Genomic DNA, 20,085 nt, shown 5'->3' on the forward strand with positions numbered 1-20,085 from the left:
TGGTGTCAGAGACGAGGCAAGGAGTCAGCCTTGTACTACACCGTGTGGTCCCCCGGACCCCTAAGCCCACGGTGAGGAGCCTGACGTGGGAGCTCACCATAATGTGCTGCAATGGCAACTTGAATTTCACTGCACCAAGTTGGTGTATGTGACAATAAATCAACCTTTGAGTACACACCGCTGTAATGTTGCTGTCTGCTGCTGCTGCTACTCAGAGGCACTCCCACCAGGTGGAAACGTGCACAGGCAAGGTGCCCGCTTGCTCACGGTGCTGTGCACGGGACTCCTGATCCCCAGGACATGGAACCTGAGGCTGGAGTCCGTGGTAAGGTTGGCAGCCTTGGTGTCGACACCTCCACCCCAGCCCCACCCCAGCCCCTGGGTCCCAACACCCCACCCCAGCCCCTGGGTCCCAACACCTCACCCCACCCCCTGGACCCCAACACCTCACCCCACCCCACCCCCTGGGTCCCAACATCTCACCCCATCCCCTGGGTATCGACACCCCCACCCCACCCCATCCCCTGGGTCTCGCCACCCCCACCCCATCCCCTGGGTCCCAACACCTCACCCCATCCCCTGGGTCCCAACACCCCACCCCAGCCCCTGGGCCCCAACACCCCACCCCATCCCCTGGGTCCCAACACCTCGCCCCACTCCCTGGGTCCTGCCACCCCCACCCCACCCCCAGGGATCACAGTCACAGTCACTTACCACTGGACATCATCCAGCTGACACAATAACGTGGGAAGACGGTCTGTGGATCATCGCTGTAGGTGAGCAGGTAATCAAAGCCGTTCTGTGGGACGGACGGACGGACAGTGAAGAGCAAAGGGGTGAAGCCGTTACAGAAACAAGTACACATACTGGTGAACAAGACAACACAAAGCGATGGGTCCAGTCTCAATGCAGACTGGTGCCCCTCACATCAGCCCAACACTCTCCTCACTTGTTAAACAAATGACACCAGCCCTTGCGCGGTGAGAAAACGCCAGCATTTTAATACATTTCAAAAATTGGTGCTGCCTCACCCGCTGAGTTTCTCCAGCATTTTGTGTATACCTTCTTGCATTGCTTGCGGAGTACAAGATAAGGTGAGAGCCAGACGACCCTTCGCACGCTGGTTTCAGCAGACAATCCTACATTACGTTCACTACCAGCTTCTACATCCATATTCCAACAGCAGCAGCATTTATTTTGCACTAAGGATTCTATTTTAACCATATAACAATTACAGCACGGAAACAGGCCATCTCGACCCTTCTAGTCCGTGCCGAACACGTATTCTCCCCTAGTCCCATATACCTGCGCTCAGACCATAACCCTCCATTCCTTTCCCATCCATATAACTATCCAATTTATTTTTAAATGATAAAAACAAACCTGCCTCCACCACCTTCACTGGAAGCTCATTCCACACAGCCACCACTCTCTGAGTAAAGAAGTTCCCCCTCATGTTACCCCTAAACTTCTGTCCCTTAATTCTCAAGTCATGTCCCCTTGTTTGAATCTTCCCTACTCTCAGTGGGAAAAGCTTATCCACGTCAACTCTGTCTATCCTTCTCATCATTTTAAAGACCTCTATCAAGTCCCCCCTTAACCTTCTGCGCTCCAAAGAATAAAGCCCTAACTTGTTCAACCTTTCTCTGTAACTTAGTTGCTGAAACCCAGGCAACATTCTAGTAAATCTCCTCTGTACTCTCTCTATTTTGTTGACATCCTTCCTATAATTAGGCGACCAAAATTGTACCCCATACTCCAGAATTGGCCTCACCAATGCCTTGTACAATTTTAACATTACATCCCAACTTCTATACTCAATGCTCTGATTTATAAAGGCCAGCACACCAAAAGCTTTCTTTACCACCCTGTCTACATGAGATTCCACTTTCAGGGAACTGTGCACAGTTATTCCCAGATCCCTCTGTTCACCTGCATTCTTCAATTCCCTCCCATTTACCATGTACGTCCTATTTTGATTTGTCCTGCCAAGATGTAGCACCTCACACTTATCAGCATTAAACTCCATCTGCCATCTTTCAGTCCACTCTTCCAACTGGCATAAATCTCTCTGTAGACTTTGAAAATCTACTTCATTATCCACAACCCCACCTATCTTAGTATCATCTGCATACTTACTAATCCAATTTACCACACCATCATCCAGATCATTGATGTACATGACAAACAACAGTGGACCCAACACAGATCCCTGTGGCACCCCACTAGTCACTGGCCTCCAACCTGACAAACAACCATCCACCATTACTCTCTGGCATCTCCCATTCAGCCACTGTTGAATCCATCTTGCTACTCCACCATTAATACCCAACCATTGAACCTTCTTAACCAACCTTCCATGAGGAACCTTTTCAAAGGCCTTACTGAAGTCCATATATACAACATCCACTGCTTTAACCTCATCAATTTCCAGAGTAATTTGTACCCATTATCTTCTCTGTACACACTGTGGGCGGCTCGAGTGTAATCAGCTATTGTTTTTATCTTTGACTGGATAGCACGCAACAAAAGATTTACACTGTACCTCGCTACACGTGACAATAATAAACTAGACTAGCCCCCCCCCAACCCCCCCACTCTTGCACACTGGTTTGGCTCGACTTGTGGAACCCCAACACCACTGTTCTATGTGCAATACCCAACCTTACCTCATCAAATGACCGGTGTGGCTTGATGACCATCTGGGACTCGTACGATGTGACCCGCACACAGTTGGGATGTTCGGGCACATGCGGATGCTCCACAGCCCTGCCCAAAACAGATGAGATATCAGAGAGCTGACACGCTCCCTCACTGTTATACCTTGCCCCAAGCTGCCCACAACTCCACATCATCCATTTCAAGAGCGAATTAGATTTAGCTCTTAGGGCTAACGGAATCAGGGGATATGGGGGAAAAGCAGGAACGGGGTACTGATTGTGGATGATCAGCCATGATCACATTGAATGGCGGTGCAGGCTCGAAGGGCCGAGTGGCCTACTCCTGCACCAATTGTCTATGTTTCTGCCCTCTTCCTGATACTGGATACCGAGGATCCAAGACATTATAGCTTTTAGGGTTGAATCATGTTAGATGGAAGAATGGATTGGAGATAAGTGTGTAACACTGGAGTTTACACCCTGCACTGAGAATCAGCAAAAAAAAACCTTCGGCCCATCCAGTCCTTGCCAAGATTCTGTCCCTCGAGTCCGTAATTAGACTCTATGCAGGGACTGCATGGTGGCGCAGCGGTAGAGTTGCTGCCTAACAGCTCCAGCAACCCAAGTTTGATCTAGACTACGGGTGCTGTCTGTACAGAGTTTGTATGGTTTCCCCGTGACCGAGTGGGTGCTCTGGTTTCCTCCCACATTGCAAACACGTGCAGGTTTGTAGGTTAATTAACTTCTGTAAATTGTTCCTTGTGTGTGGGGAAGTGCTAGTGTACGGGGTGATCGCTGGTCAGCATGGACTCGGTGGGCCGAAGTGCCTGATTCCAAACTAAACTAACCTAAGTGAATGTGAGGGAATGTTGAGTCCAGCGTGTACTGTGCATCAATAAAGAGAGAAGTCCACACATCCTCACCTGGATAACATCACCATTGTGTTGTTTTTTTGGTCCACATGGTAGCGTCTGATGTAGAGGTAATCCCTCGAGTACATGGGGTACTGCAGATGGAGTCAAACACACAAATGGTTAGTTTCGAATCGAGCAACTGTCCATATGGTGCCAGCGCAATAACCTGGCCCTCAACACCAGCAAAACCAAGGAACTGATTGTGGACTTTGGAAGGAGTAGGAGGGGGACCCACAGCCCCATTTATATCAACGGGTCGATGGTTGAAAGGGTCAAGAACTTCAAATTCCTGGGCGTGCAGATCTCTGAAGATCTTTCCTGGTCCGAGAACACTAATGCAATCATCAAAAAAGCACATCAGCGCCTCTACTTCCTGAGAAGATTACGGAGAGTCGGATTGTCAAGAAAGACTCTCTCTAACTTCTACAGGTGCACAGTCGCGAGCATGCTGACCGGTTGCATCGTGGCTTGGTTCGGCAATTTGAGCGCCCTGGAGAGGAAAAGACTACAAAAAGTAGTAAAAACTTCCCAGTCCATCATCGGCTCTGACCTTACCTTCCATCGAGGGGATTTATCGCAGTCGCTGCCTCAAAAAGGCTGGCAGTATCATCAAAGACCCACATCATCCTGGCCACACACTCATCTCCCTGCTACCTTCAGGTAGAAGGTACAGGAGCCTGAAGACTGCAACAACCAGGTTCAGGGATAGCTACTTCCCCTCAGCCATCAGGCTATTAAACCTGGCTCGGACAAAACTCTGATTATTAACAACCACTTTCTGTTATTTGCACTTTATTTGCAGTTTATTTATTCATGTGTGTATATATTTATATCATGGTATATGGACACATTTATCTGTTTTGTAGTAAATGCCTTACTATTTTTCTGTGTGCTTAAGCAAAGCAAGAATTTCATTGTCCTATACAGGGACACATGACAATAAACTCACTTGAACTTGTTATAGGCTGGTTATTAATTTATTGTGTATCTCTCTGCTTGTTATTATGTAATGGCCCTACAAAGCTGCAGCGTGTACGGGTTTCACTGTTCCCATGCCGATACGCGTGACAAATGTGCAGGCCCTTGTCTCATCACTACCATTATGCATCACCTTTCCTTCACTTTTAATCACATCCTGTAACTGAAGAAGATCTGACCTCTGTCTTTCCACTGGATAACTCAGTGCTGACAATGGCCTGCACATCTTAAACGTGCAGTATCTGATCATAGCCAGGGAGCAAGATAAATCTGGAGCTGGCCTGCTGTGTTTCTACACAATAACATGTGTTCCACAGATAAGGACAACCCCCCAACATAGCAACATGCTGAACACAAGCACCCAGAGGGAGAAACAAAACTCAACATCACATTCTTCGCTGAAGTTTGGTGATGACGTTAAAAATATGAATGGATCTGTCTGTCTGGATGGATGGATGACTTTATTGAGTGAAGGGCATGCTGGTGGAGGCAGAGACCATGGGGGCATTTAAGAGGCTTTTGGATAGGCACATGGATTTGCAGGGAATGGAGGAGAATATATCATGTACAGGCAGGGGAGATTAGTTTAATGACAGTATGTTTGGCACGGACATTGTGGGTGGAAGGACCTGTTACTGCAGTCTTCTACCTTCTCACCTGAGTGGCTGCATTAAACACCTTTAGCACCTCACAATGAACTCTTAAAGCAAGTCCCATTTGCCTCCCGCTCCAACGACAGTGGCATTGAAGTGCCAGTAGACAAAAGTGCAGGAGAAACTCAGCGGGTGCAGCAGCATCAATGGAGCGAAGGAAATAGGCAACGTTTCGGACCGAAACGTTGCCTATTTCCTTCAGACTGAAGAAGGGTTTCAACCCGAAACGTCGCCTATTTCCTTCGCTCCATAGATGCTGCTGCACCCGCTGAGTTTCTCCAGCACTTTTGTCTACCTTCGATTTTCCAGCATCTGCAGTTCCTTCTTAAACGCATTGAAGTGCCGTTTGGATAGGCACGTGGATGCGGAGGGAATGGAGGGATTTGGATCACGTGCAGGTAGTTGAGATTAGTTAATCTGGGATCATGCTCCACACAGACATTGTGGGCTGAAGGGCCTGTTCCTGTTCTGTCAGAATAAGGGTCTCGATCCTAAACGTCACCCATTCCTTCTCTCCAGACATGCTGCCTGTCCCATTGAGTTGCTCCTCTATCTTTGGTTTGAACCAGCATCTGCAGTTCCTTCATACATTGTTAATGGGTGCACAGATCTGCTCATGATGTACAATGGTTCAGGTGCAGGAGCGGGCAGCAGGTAAGCTAGTGAGAACCACCGGAGGGAGGAGCATGGTGCAGAGACAACAAGACAGCAGCCGTGCTTACCGGGAAATGTGTGACCCAGTGGACAACCTCGGAGCCAGACGCCTCATCTCGCTCCACCACTTCCAGCTTAATCACCAGCTCGTCCCATTTCTTCCTGTACTCCGTGTCCAGCTGTGTGGAGAGACTCCATTAGTCCATGCGGCAGAGAGGGGCTTTCTTCCAACAGCAGCAGCAGGAGGAGTAACCCAGGGAATGGTCACCTGCCACCCCTTGGCCCAGGACCCAAGGCGATAAACGATCCTGACCACGGGTCAAGCTGGGGTCAGATGAGCTGAAGGAGAGGCGTGACTGGGGGTCAGAGCTGGTGCTCAGACTGTGCGACGGGTGGCAAAGGTGGGCGGTGAGGAGGGAGAGCGAGGTGGCATGGCGGGCGGGGGGGCTCCAGGGAGGCTGCCTCCCATGGACAACGTCCCAACATCAACAGCAGACAGCGCGGGAGGGGAAGGCTGGACACACACAACAGCGAGGGAAGGGAAGGGAAGGCTCATTGTACAGTGAAAAGCTTTTGTTGCGTGCTAACAAGTCAGTAGAAAGACAAGACATGATTACAATCGAGCCATTGACAGTGTAGGAGTAGAGATTTAAGAGTGTGGAGCGATTGTAATGTGTGATTGTAGAACTGTTGCTGTGGCGAGCTCACTAATAGTCGCTGGGTTGGGCCACCTCTTCGTGGGGAGAAAGGGTTCCGAATGTGAAGAAAAGAAAACGCCACTTCCCAGTTATATTGTCAATCCTTTCACTGAATGAACGGAATAAGATGCAACATTACTCTGTAGGATTCATTCACCCTGTAGTGTCTGCTCACCACACCATGATCAGACATACCTGCACGTTGAAGAACTGCCGTGGAGTAACGTCCGTGTATTTTCCATAAACTGTGGAGGCGTAAAACAAAAAAATCAATGTCCTTGTCTCTCAACAACGGCACGACGCAGCTCTACAGGACGTTGGTTGGGCTTTGGTAGGGAAGGGGTGTGTGTGGTGGTAGTGCCGTCCCTGGTAGAGGGGTGAGTGTGGTAGGGCCGTACCTCGGTACTGGTAGTGTCGGGAGCGCCGTACCTCGGTACTGGTAGATGTGAATGCCGGGAGTGCCGTACCTCGGTACTGGTAGATGTGAATGCCGGGAGTGCCGTACCTCGGTACTGGTAGAGGTGGCTGCCCGGGATAGGGCGGCGCCACAGCCGGAAGCTGCACTGGGCCATCACCAGCTCCCACACATTGCCGTGCCGGTGATGCTCCTCGCATGACACGGGTGCTCTCCCCGGCGGCTTCTCCTCCATCAGCGAGTCCACATCTCTGAAATCATTCACGCACCTGCACCACAGAAGCAACCATTCACAACATGGGGCAATGGACTGAGAAAATAAACCCCCAAACATCCAGCCCCAACTCCCCCGACATCCCCACTATCACACACACACAACAGCACACAATCAACAAGGCAAGCACACTGTACAGACATTACAGTCACCACCAAAGATCTTACAGCTCCGCTATGATATTTGGTCACCACATTCACAGCAGAAGCATGCAGCCTTCAGCCCAGACATCCCTACACCCAGGCACTCCCTCTGTCTGCCTGTCTCCCCTCCAGACTGTCCCCCTCCCTCCCTAATCCTTCTCGTCTCCTTAATGATCCCCGCTCCTTGCACCCATTCTCTTCTGCCTGGTCAGCCCCACCTTCTCTTGCTATCCACTCCCCCCCCCCCCCCGCACTCACCACCTCTGCACAGCCCGTCCTGCCTGTCCCACCCTCGCCCCTGTCCCCTTCCGCCCTGTCCACCCCCTCCAATCTGCTGCCCATTTCTGCACCCCACCCCCTCTTGTGTCCTGCTTGCCTCACTCCCCTCCCTGCCCGCCCCCTAACACTGACATCACTCCCGCTCTGCACCCCACCCCCTCTTGTGTCCTGCTTGCCCCACTCCCCTCACTGCCCGCCCCCTAACACTGACATCATTCCCGTTCTGCACTCCCTCCCCTTCAGCGTGACTCCTTCTCACCTTCGTGCTGTGTTGCTTTCTCACCGTTTATCAGCTGACAGGCCCGGCCCACCCCAATGCTAACATTATGTTTCCATTTTATCTTGCCGTTGTTTCTGAAGGTCACGTCACAGTTGCAGCACAGACTCCAGCCACTCAACTACACTCTGCTGCTGTTTATGATGTCGTTTAGTTTGGAGATACAGCGCGGAAACAGGCCCTTCGGCCCACCGGATCCGTGCCAAACGGCGACCCCCGCACACTAACACCATCCTACACACACTAGGGACAATTTTTACATTTACCAAGCCAATTAACCTACAAACCTGCACGTCTTTGGAGTGTGGGAGGAAACCAAAGATCTCAGTGAAAACCCATGCGGTCACTGGGAGAATGTAAAAACTCCGTATAGACAGCACCCGTAGTCAGGATCAAACCTGGGTCTCCGGCGGCGTGAGGCAGCAACTCTACTGCTGCACCACCGTGCTGCCCAATGATCTTTCATCTTCTACCCTGCCCTCCATCTGTTTACCATCAGCATCTTGCTCGATCTTCTCCAAACCTTTGCGACATGACCGTCAGAAAAATGTACAAATCCACAGAGAAATACAAGCAGAAATAGCCAAGTCTAGACTCGTCCTCAAACACCTTTAGAAATGTCAATACCACTAGACTAGGTCAGGCAGCATCTGTGGAGCATGGATAGGTGACGTTTCAGAGTGCTGGAGTAACTCACTCTGTGTCTACCTTCGATTTAATCCAGCATCTGCAGGTCCATTCCCTCCACTGATGTTCCCCCAGTATTGTGTTTGGCTCAAGACCCCAGCATCCGCAGCGTTTCTTGTGTCTCCAGCGCACACTCACCTTTGCAACTCCTCGTCATGGATCTTCTCTTCGTCCCACATGAAAACAGCTGCAAAAGCCATCACCAGCTTGCCAGATCCTGAGTGTCTGCTCTGGAATTTTCGCCAGAGGTTGGTGAAGAGGCTCTTGCGGGAGCGCTCCGAGTATAGGTTGTTGTAGAGCTGCCCGATCTGCTGCGCTCGCCGCAGCCTCTGCCCAGTCACATAGCTGCACTGGCTGGCCAGGATGGACACCATCTTCTTCCTCTCGCCCCTCGGGGCCATGGCTCCCGCTGCACTCCAGCCTTCCCTCAGGAGGCCAAGAGCCCACCGCAGGGCACTGCCAACCTGCCTCCTCCATGCAGCCAGCAGCTCGGCCTCACGCCGGCCCTGCCTGTGGCTGGAGGAGCAAGCGGACTGCAGGCAGTGAGAGTACAGCCCGCTGAACGGCTTGGAGCGGGCGGAATTCAGCAGGAGAGCCGGTCTCTTTACGGTCAACATCGTGCAGGAGCAAATGATCAGAGCTCTGCAAAAAAAGAAACACAAGAGAAAATAAATGAAAGGTTGCGCTCAGAACTTTTGCACACAAGCTCACAGTTATTGGAGTAGAATTAGGCCATTTGGCCCATCGTGTCCGCCATTCAATCATGGCTGATGACCCGAAACGTCACCCATTCCTTCTCTCCAGAGATGCTGCCTGTCCCGCTGAGTTACTCCAGCACTCTGTGAAACGTCACCTATCCATGTTCTCCAGAGATGCTGCCTGGCCCGCTGAGTTACTCCAGCATGTTGCATCTATCTTTGATTTAAACTAGCATCTGCAGTTCTTTCCTACACATACATTCATACAGTAAGTCACAGGAGCAGAATTAGGCCATTCGGCCCATCAAGTGGACTCGGTGAGCTGAAGGGTCTGTTTCCATGCTGTATTTCTAAACTACACTAAATGGAGAGACAACGTTTGTGAGGCAGTGCCCTTCTTTAAGAGACATTTACACAAGGAAGAGAAGGGTCTAGACTTGAAATATCATCCCCCCCACAGATGCTGCCTGACCCGCTGAGTCCCTCCAGTAATTTAGATTTTTCTCAAGGTTACAGCATCTGGGAGTCTGCTGTCATAACTTCTAGGAGCAGAATTAAGTCATTCGGCCTATCGATTCTACTCGGCCATTCAATCATGGCTGATCTATCTTCCCCTCTCAACCCCATTCTTCTGCCTTCACCCCATAACCTCTGACACCCGTTCCTTTCCTTGCTTCACGTTGCTCCCCACCTGGGACAGAGAGAAGAGGTCTGAAGAAGGGTCTTGACCCGAAATGTCACCCATTTCTTCTCTCCGGAGATGCAGCCTGTCCCGCTGAGTTACTCCAGCTTTTTGTGCCTATCTTAATCTTCCGTTTAAACCAGCATCTGCAGGTCCTTACACACTTCCTACAAAAAGCAGGAACAGGGTACTGATTGTGGATCAGCCATGATCACATTGAATGGCGGTGCTGGCTTCGAATGGCCTACTCCTACACCTACTTTCCATGTGTGAGAGAATGCAAATACAAAATGCCACTGCTATGGGGTGCTGCAACCAAAAATAATTCATTCGATTATTTACAACCATGTGCACACACAGTACGAAATAAATGACGAACAAAACCCACCAGCATTCCAGGCCGCCCTTTGCTGTGCAGAGTCGGTGATCTGCATGCAGCAGCCTCTGTGTGTGTCGCCCAGTGACCGAGCAGTGGCAGTGCTGCCCTCCACCTGTCAATCAGCACTCCCGGGCCCGGGCATGCGCAGCGCAACCTAACCTGCTGCCTCCGGCAACACGTTTGGCTGCACCGTGAGGATAGGGGACCCACCGCCCGCCTGCAATGTACGTTTCACTGCTGTAAACGCAATCCAATGCACTGGCACCGGGATAAAGCGTTGCAGCTACAGATGCATTCGTGCATATCATCATTTACCCCACCTACACACACACAAAAAACATCTTTACAAATAAAATGTAAAGGAAACTGCAAGACAGCTAGGAATTGCAATGAGCGACAGCGCGGGGCGTGTGCAGTAGGTCATTGCTGGTGTTGCAGCTAGTTTACTAAACTTCAAACGCTAAAAAAAACTCAACTACATTCACAGTGATTTTATTCCTCAATTATAAATCTGCAGTAGGGTTCGTAACTCTACTTGCAGTTACTCCAGCATTTTGTGTTTATCTTTGCAGCATCTTCCAGCATCTGCAGTTCCTTCTTAAACATCTTCAGTGTAAACCACCATCTGCAGTTCCTTCCAACATAATACTCCAGCATTTTATGTTTATCTTTGACTCACCATCTAACCTGTTTTAATTACCAGACTTTAATTTGACTCAAAGATAGACCCAAAATGCTGGCATCCCCCTGAAAAAACTGCAAGGGAGCATCTCTGGATAGAAGGAATGGGTGGCGTTTCGGCTCGAGACCCTTCTTCAGACTGAATCAGGGAAGAGGGAGATAGAGATAAGGAAATGTAAGGTGTGAAAACTAGAGAAAGGATGTGGATCAAGGAGTATGTAGAATAGACCATTGTTAGCTGGGAGAAGGTAACAACAAAGCAAACAGATGAAATGTAAACGAGAACAGTCAGACTAGCCAGAGATCTGGAAAGGGGGGCGGGATGGAGAGGGGAGTCCTTGAAGTTAGAGAAATCAATATTCATACTGCTGGAGTGTAAGCTGCCCAAACAAACTTTGACTCGTTTTGGGTGTCTTTGGTATTTTTGGACGAGTTTTCAACAAGATTGGGTGTATTTGATTCCTAAATCTTCAAGTGCAGTCGAGTTTATTGTCATATGAACAAGCATGGTGAGGTACAGGTACAATATAAATCTTGCTTAGAACAGTGTCACAGGCACATAGACTCAGACACACAAGAATGTAAATTACACCAGACTGGAAGAAAGACATTTGGTACAAAACACAATTAGCAAATAAGTCCATGACAGGGCAAGACTCTTCTGCTACCAAGATAGGATTAGGAGATGTGGAAACAATGAACTGCAGATGCTGGTTAATACACAAAATGACATAAAGTGCTGGAGTAGCGCAGCGAGTCAGGCAACAAACCTGAAGAACATGGATAGATAACGGGATTAGGGTTGCGTAGAAGAGAAGACACAAAGTGCTGGAGTAACATGCAGCATCTCTGTGTGTCATGCAGCATCTCTGGAGAAAAAGTCTGGGTGACGTTTCTGGTCGAAACCCTTCATCAGACAGGCTGTGCAGGTCAGTTCAAGATGTTTGTAGGAAAGTATCTGTTCCTGAACCTGGTGGTGTAGGATCGCAGGCTTCTGTACCTCCTGCCCGATGATAGATTCTTGATTCACCAATATTTTAAACAGGTTTTTTGTCTTTTGTAAAGACGGATGCAAAGTGATTTCCACTGCCATTTCTTTTTCTCGACATGAATCATCACCCATTCCTTTTCCCCAGAGATGCCGCCTGACCTGCTGAGTTACTACGGCACTGTGAAACGTCACCTACCCACAGAGTCGTAGAGTGATACAATGTGGAAACAGGCCCTTCTGCCCAACTTGCCCACACTGGCCAACAATGCCCCAGCTACACTGGTTCCATTTTGGCCATATCCTTCCAAAACTATCCTATCCATATACCTGTCTAACAGTTTCTTAAACGATGGGATAGTCCCATTCTCAACTACCTCCTCTGGCAGCTTGTTCCATACACCCACCACCCTTTGTGTGAAAAAGTTACCCCTCAGATTCCTATTAAATCTTTTCCACTTCACCTTGAACCTGTCCTCTGGTCCTCGATTCCCCTACTCTGGGCAAGAGATTGTGTATCTACCCGATCTATTCCACTCATGATTTTATACACCTCCATAAGATGCCCCCTCATCCTCCTGCGCTCCATGGAATAGAGACCCAGCGTACTCAACCTCTCCCTATAGCTCACACCCTCTCGTAAATCTTTTCTAACCCCTTTCAAGCTTGACAATATATTTCCTAAAACATGGTGCCCAGAACTGAACACTAAATGTGGTCTCACCAACGTCCTATATTACTGCAATCCATGTTGTCCAGAGATGCTGGCTGACCAGGTGAGTTACTCCAGCACTGTGTGTGTCCCATGGACCAGGTGGGCTGGGGATCCCCTCCCCCTGGTGGCCGACCTCACTCGTGCATCTCTGGATGACTGGCAGCAGCAGCCGCTTCCGGTTGGCGCCAAGGGGGCAAAATGGCGGAGCCCACAGACCCCGTCCCACCGCCGCCTCTGCACCGTCCCGTGGAGCCGCACCCAGTGTCCACAGCCCCCACCCCGTCCCGTGGGGCCGCACCCACTGCCCACACCCCCCCGTCCCGTGGAGCCGCACCCAGCAAAGATCCTATAGCTATAAGATCTTTGGCACCCAGTGTCCACAGGCCCCGTCCCGTGGAGCCGCACCCACTGTCCACAGGCCCAGTCCCAGTCCCACCGCCGCCTCTGCACCGTCCCGTGGAGCGGCACAGTGGTGAATCTGTGGAATTCTCTGCCACAGAAGGTAGTTGAGGCCACAGTTCATTGGCTATATTTAAGAGGGAGTTAGATGTGGCTAAGGGATCAGGGGGTATGGAGAGAAGGCAGGTACAGGATACTGAGTTGGATGATCAGCCATGATCATATCGAATGGCGGTGCAGGCTCGAAGGGCCGAATGGCCTACTCCTGCACCTATTTTCTATGTTTCTATGTCCCGTGGAGCCGCACCCACTGCCCACAGGCCCAGTCCCACCGCCGCCTCTGCACCGTCCCGTGGAGCCGCACCCAGTGTCCACAGGCCCCTAGTCCCCGTCCCACCGCCGCCTCTGCACCAAAGATCCTATAACGGATCTTTGCTCTGCACCGTCCAGTGGATCCGCACCCACTGTCCCCAGGCCCCGAGTCCCCGTCCCGTGGAGCCGCATCCACTGTCCACAGGCCCCGAGTCCCCGTCCCGTGGAGCCGCATCCACTTGACCCGAGTCCCCGTCCCGTGGAGCCGCACCCACTGTCCACAGGCCCCGAGTCCGTCCACAGGCCCCGTCCCACTGAGCAGCACTGCCCACAGGCCCCCCCATCTCGTGGTGCCGCACCCACTGTCCACAGGCCCCGTCCCGTGGAGCCGCACAGAGAGAGACACAAAATGCTGGAGTAACTCAGCCTCAACCCCGAGGCCTTAAACACAGTGTCCCGCTTTAACACCCACACGGCAGAAAACACACGTCAGGAGGCGAGTGAGTTTACAAGCTGGGAGGTCATGTTGCAGTTATATAAATAACCTCCATCAAGGACGCAGAGTTATTATCCTAAAATGGTGGCCCTGCTTCTGCAAATACTGCCAAAACTGTTGAGCACTTCTTAATTTCCTTTTTTTTAAATTCGCTTTTGATGCGTTTTAATAACATATTTTCTCGGGATACAGGAGGAGTACCAAGGAGCTGCTAGAGGTTTGGACGAGTACAATCCGAGCACAGAGTGTAACCATGGGCCACCGATTTCTCTGGTACTCCAGATGTCCACAGCTGCAGATTACACTGTACATGAAAGGTGGCGGAATCGGACAATGTGGAGACTCGGAAGTAATATAGGAAGGTGAATATTGAAGTGTGATCTATTGGACGTGCTACACGTTCAGATTGTAAATTATATTTACCCCAAAAGCTAGTTGTAAAGACAACTGCTAGGATTAGCAAGGAAAGAACTGCAAATGCTGATTTAAATCGAAGTAGACACAAAATGCTGGAGTAACTCAGCGGGTCAGGCAGCATCTCTGGAGGGAAGAAATGGGTGACGTTTTGGGTCAAGACACCCATTCCTTCTCTACAGAGATGCTGCCTGCCCGCTGAGTTAGTTCAGCATTTTGTGTTTACTACGATTAACATTGACTGGACGGGCATTGAAGTGGATTTAGTGGTGAATTTTGGGCCAAGCTTAGGTTTTAAGTGGGAGAAAAGGAGAGGAGAATAGTGAAATTCAGAGTATTTCTAAAGACATTTCTAATAATTCCGTAAAGATTCTACTTTGCAGACTTACTCTGGCTCGATCCTTCCCTCCTGGTCTGATGCCTTTTATGTCTGCTATAGGAAAACATCTGAGCTCTGTGGACTGCGTGCTTCATAATACCAATTGATGCAATACTCACATGCTCTGTAACAGTTACACAAATATTCAGCAGTAAGGACAGTGTTAACTTTGCAGCAAAGGAAACAGAAATATCAAAGATAGACACAAAAAGCTGGAGTAACTCAGCGGGACAGGCAGCATCTCTGGAGAGAACGAATGGGTGACGTTTCGGGTCGAGACCCTTCTTCAGACTGGTTAGGGATAAGGGAAATCCATACCTTGTGGCTAAAGGGATCACGGGGTATGGAGAGAAGGCAGGTGCAGGATACTGAGTTGGATGATCAGCCATGATCATATTGAATGGCGGTGCAGGCTCGAAGATAAAGAACATGCTCTAGTATCTTTGATATAGAACGCTCTAGTATATTTGATATAGAACATGCTCTAGTATCTTTGATATAGTGATGTGGAGAGATAAAGAACAATGAATGAAAGATATGCAAAAAAGTAACAATGATAAAGGAAACAGGCCACTATGAGCTGTTCCTAGGGTGAAAATGAGAAGCTAGTGTGACTTGATGGAGGGGGGGGGGGGGGGGGGGCACAGAGAGAGCAAATGTCAGAGCTACCTGAAGCGAGAGAAATATCAGATTAAATGAACAATTTGTGCTTTCAGTCAATCTGAAGAACAATGATGATAGGATTTCAGTAATTAAATTCTACAGGTTTTGAGGGGAAATAGTTGCCATATCCACCCTGATTACTGACAAATTGTTGTTGCATTAGGCCATTGCTAGGAGATAATAGATTAGTACCATCTTCACCATTATGTGCTTCCAGTTGGAGGTAATTTGGAATTTTAGTATCCCACCTCCCTGCTACTATTCCTTTCTGCATTAGAGAACAGATGGTTTCAGTGCAAATGTTCGTAACTTATTGTACTTGTGCTGAGCTGTGGGCCAGATCACTCAATGACCATGAAGAAGGTTCTCGACAAAAAATGTCACTTCTTCATGTTCTCCAGGGATGTTGCCCAATCAGCTGAGTTACTCCAGCACTTTGTGTCCCTTTGTGTATTACCCAGCATCTGCAGTTACAAAGGGAAGGTTATAGAGAAATGAAGGGCATATCAAAGCTCTGAATTGTTTGTTAAGATCAAACAACAGTAAGTAGTATTTAATAACCCTAACCCAAATAAAGACATTTATTAGAAGATAACATCAATTTGATGGTAGACTTAAGATTTCAAAAAACTAATAGCACTTTAACAATGCCAAGTTTGAACACAGTAATTTTTAGCAACAAACAAAATGACAATTTTACATGATTTAAATATGCCGGGAGGATAAAATCTGAGTTATGTTCATAAAGGTTTATTTATTTATCTCCCTTTTTTCTGCTTAAGGTGATGGTCCCTGTGTGTGATGATCACAATCCAGTGCTTTACTGGAAAGTGCACCTGAATTGGAACCAGCTGTGATCCTTCACACTGTTTACTGTCACTAGTATTCCAACAATATCTACACTGGAAAGCATTCTAGTAAGTATTACTACTGGTTTCAGAGAGGAGTGGTAGCACTGATTACTGTAGTAATATTTCTATTACTTCAGCTGGGACTTCATTGATTCCGATGCTGTTTGGCTGAAGGATTTACCCTGTATCCTATCTATTTCACATCTAGACTTGCAGGCTTACTCTGTGCCAGGTTCCGACTCTCCAGCCTGGCACTTTTTCTGCCTGCTACATTAATGTTCTCATCAACAATGTTTGCAGTCTCAGTTCATCCAGTGGATAGGCTGCATGTTGTGTTTGGGAGCACAGTAATTGTCACCTGATGAATTGCTGCTTCCTGCTTACATTGAAGCCTAATGACAAGCTCCATTTTAATTAACAATCAGTTTGCATATCCAAGCACTGGTGTGGGAGTATAAAATGTGTTTACCTTCAAAACGCAACCCCACAAGGCCTCAGAAGAGGGATTAAAATTAATTAATTTTGGGATGATACTAAAGGATGTTGAGTGTTCTTATTTAGAAACGTTGGATAATAAACCGTGTAGAAAGGAACTGCAGATGCTGGTTTAAACTGAAGGTAGACACAAAATGCTGAAGTAACTCAGCGGGACAGGCAGCATCTCTGGAGAGAAGGAATGGGTGATGTTTCGGGTCGAGATCCTTCTTCACCCATTCCTTCTCTCCAGAGGTGCTGCCTGTTCTGCTGAGTTACTCCAGTTTTTTGTGTCTATCTCCACCAGGTCATGTTGTGTTCTGTAACAATGGTCTGTTACAATACAGGCCATCGGATAGAAAATCAAAAAATGTAAGTTGAAGCTGTTTACAAAAAATATTTCTTCCTTATCTTGACTGTTGAGAAGAATCTAGGAATATAAACTAGTAGCTGTCACTGTTTTATTGTTATGATCAAAACAGGATATGTGGTAAAAACAAATAGCAATTAGACATGCAAGGATACTTTGATTGCTAACGTTGAATTCAAAGAACTAGGCTTGAGACGTTGGTATCTTTTAAAATGGCATGCTGAGTGAAGCAAAGGGAATCGTGATCCCAAACACTGATGTAAGTATATCATAATTAAGTCCCTGTGTAGGAAGGAACTGCAGACACTGGTTTACACCAAAGATAGACACAAAATGCTGGAGTAACTCAGCGGGTGAAACAGCACATATGGAGAGAAGGAATGGGTGACGTTTTGGGTCGAGACCCTTCTTCAGACGTGTCTCGACACAAAACGTCACCCATTCCTACTCTCCATAGACACTGCCTCACCCGCTAAGTTACTCCAGCATTTTGAGTCTACTGTCTATATCCTTTTCAGACTCCTTATGTCCATTTCACCATTTACTGCCTTACCTGCATTTGTGGCATCAGCATTGATTCCTTCATCCAAGTCATGAATGTATTTTGCAAGGAGAGGGTTAAGCACTGATCCCTGTTACACACCATGTAAAGATGTGCCGGCCCTCTTCAATTCCCATTTGCCACTTAATCTAACTACAATTTTACCTCCTCCACCACGAATGTGCATTGGGAGATCTAGGATGCCTGTAAGCTCCATGGTGAGTGGCCTGTCCCAATCATCCTGTTAAATAGTTGTGGATAGTCACAAGTTGCACATCCAGTTGAGTTGAGGTTTATTGTAAGGTGTGTCATGGAGCAACAGCAGATGGCGCCAGAGTAACTCAGTGGTACAGGCAGCATCTCTGGAGAGAAGGAATGGGTGATGTTTCGGGTTGAGACTATCTACAGACTGATGTGAGGTAGTTTGTCAAGATGTGAATTCCAGCAACACTATTCTGAGGTGTTTAAGAAGGAACTGCAGATGCTGGAAAATCGAAGGTAGACAAAAGTGCTGGAGAAACTCAGTGGGTGCAGCAGCATCTATGGAGCGAAGTCTGAGGAAGGGTTTTGGCACGAAATATTGCCTATTTCCTTCGCTCCATAGATGCTGCCGCACCTGCTGAGTTTCTCCAGCACTTTTGTCTACATGTTATTCTGAGATGGTTATTTGTATTGGAAGATTTTCGTGGGGTGGGGGGGTATAAAATGCACAGTTAGTGTAAGGGGATTGCAATATTTTGGGCCACAGCTTTTCTTTACAATGTAAAGGAGAGTGAAGCGATCAGCAGGAATGAGGGCAGCATTGACTCCCAATATTGGAACTGACACTGCTTGTGTAGGAAGGAACTGCCAATGCTGGTTTAAACCAAAGATAGACACAAAAAGCTGGAGTAACTCAGCGGGTCAGACAGCATCTCTGGAGAAAAGGAAAAGATGATGTTTCGGGTCGAGACTGAATAGGCCCGAAACGTCACCTATTTATTTTCTCCAGGATGCTGTCTGACCCGCTGAGTTACTCCACCTTTTTGTGTCTATCTACTGACACTTTGCTTCACTGGATGTCGAAATGATCTGTGCCTCTCTATTCATTTATTTTTCTTTTCTTTTTTTATAAAGGGCTTAAAGGGCACCACTGGAAAGATGACAATTAAATTGTTATCATCCAAAAAACAAGGTTTTAAAGATGATAAAAGGAGGCAAGGGCTGCATTTCAATATGCACCATTTTTTAAACTGGCAATTTTGAGAAAGTAAAGATTTAGTAGTAATTATTTCCTATTATTATTTACAGATTCAAGGAATCGTTCTACAGTAATTCTGACAATATTTGCTGCCACACTGTGGATTCTGCCTGGTGTCAGTCACACATCTGGCAGCTGAGGATGAATGGGTGAACTGGCTGTTTGGGAGCAGAGCGCGTTGGAGCCTTGGAAACGTTGTTTAATCATCCACTCATTTGTTTATGTCTCAAATTCTGCTTAGTATTTCTCCACTGTGATGAAGCCAGACTCAATAAGTTAGTCACAAAATGCTGGGGTAATTCAGTGGGGAGGCAACATCTCCGGAGAGAAGTAATGGGTGACATTTCAGGTCGAAACCCTTCTTCAGAGTTAGTTAGTTAAGTTAGTGCTATGAAGAAATACAATGTGACTTTATTGTTGAACATAGATACACTATCACTCTTATGCATCATTTAGTTCCATGCATATACCCTCTCAACCATGTAAATGGACAGCCAAACCTGTGTGTGAAATCTCTTTGGATGTGGGAACTGTGACAGTCATCTGTGTATGGATGCAGCCAAGGTGGGAAATACTTTATGGTTCAGCATAGTAGTTGCATACTTGCAGAATATATACATTTGCATCCAAACAATAGTTTGTACAGGATATGATAACTATGTTATTAAAACTACGAATGTCATGTTCTCATGAACAATATCAATTGTTTCTGAAAATGCACCTTTAGTTGTCATATTTGCTGCTGAAACTGGGACTGTTTTCCCTGGAACAAAAGTGGCAAATGGGTGAATTTATAAAGTTTGTAAAAACAAATATCGCTTTCTTATTAAAGTTCTGGTCAAAATTAACTTTGCATCTGTGTTTCTTGCAGTCTCTTGTTTATAATAGTTGGCCACATTAGAGACTTTAACAGACAAATTTGCACAGAACTCTCTTGTGACTAAACCAACAGGCAGCAACGACTGGTGGTGGTTTGGAAGGTAGTTGGTGATAGACACAAAACGCTGGAGTAGCTCTGCGGGACAGGCAACATCTCTGGAGAGAAGGAATGGGTGACGTTTCGGGTCCAGACCCTTCTTCAGTCTGAAGGGTTACTCCAGCATTTTGTATCTAACTTTGGTTTAAAGCAGCATCTGCAGTTCTTTCCTACAGAGGTAGCTAATGGTGCTCG

At 47.8% G+C, this 20,085-nt stretch overlaps 1 protein-coding gene, 1 long non-coding RNA gene and 1 other non-coding gene across 10 annotated transcripts in view; 2 read left to right on the plus strand and 1 right to left on the minus strand.

The window, feature by feature from the left end:
- Positions 1-20,085, minus strand: part of stard7 (StAR related lipid transfer domain containing 7) — a 33,034-nt gene that overhangs the window by 1,653 nt on the left and 11,296 nt on the right. For 4 of the 7 annotated variants that reach the window (XM_033014126.1, XM_033014125.1, XM_033014129.1 and 1 more), the window contains exons 2-8: positions 8,771-9,274; positions 7,063-7,241; positions 6,753-6,802; positions 5,928-6,038; positions 3,584-3,666; positions 2,670-2,769; positions 715-799 (exon numbers count right to left, since the gene is read on the minus strand). In XM_033014126.1, the coding sequence (XP_032870017.1) occupies positions 715-799; positions 2,670-2,769; positions 3,584-3,666; positions 5,928-6,038; positions 6,753-6,802; positions 7,063-7,241; positions 8,771-9,249 (1,087 nt within the window). In that variant the 5' untranslated portion in view covers positions 9,250-9,274. Of the gene's footprint in view, positions 1-714; positions 800-2,669; positions 2,770-3,583; positions 3,667-5,927; positions 6,039-6,752; positions 6,803-7,062; positions 7,242-8,770; positions 9,275-10,400; positions 10,553-12,784; positions 12,891-13,919; positions 13,948-20,085 lie in introns of those variants that run through there. The other 3 variants (XM_033014130.1, XM_033014128.1, XM_033014124.1) reach the window with 3 other exon arrangements.
- Positions 13,805-19,767, plus strand: LOC116967500. 2 transcript variants are annotated; one of them, XR_004410236.1, is made up of 4 exons: positions 13,805-13,986; positions 14,175-14,344; positions 16,221-16,355; positions 18,965-19,767. It is a non-coding gene; the product is annotated as an uncharacterized LOC116967500 (long non-coding RNA). The 2 variants fall into 2 exon arrangements; XR_004410235.1 differs by having other exon boundaries at positions 13,808-14,344.
- On the plus strand, positions 16,502-16,639 carry LOC116967524. The gene has a single exon (XR_004410243.1). It is a non-coding gene; the product is annotated as a small nucleolar RNA SNORA77 (small nucleolar RNA).

This window comes from Amblyraja radiata, chromosome 39, assembly GCF_010909765.2.
Source record: "Amblyraja radiata isolate CabotCenter1 chromosome 39, sAmbRad1.1.pri, whole genome shotgun sequence".
Taxonomy (NCBI): domain Eukaryota; kingdom Metazoa; phylum Chordata; class Chondrichthyes; order Rajiformes; family Rajidae; genus Amblyraja; species Amblyraja radiata.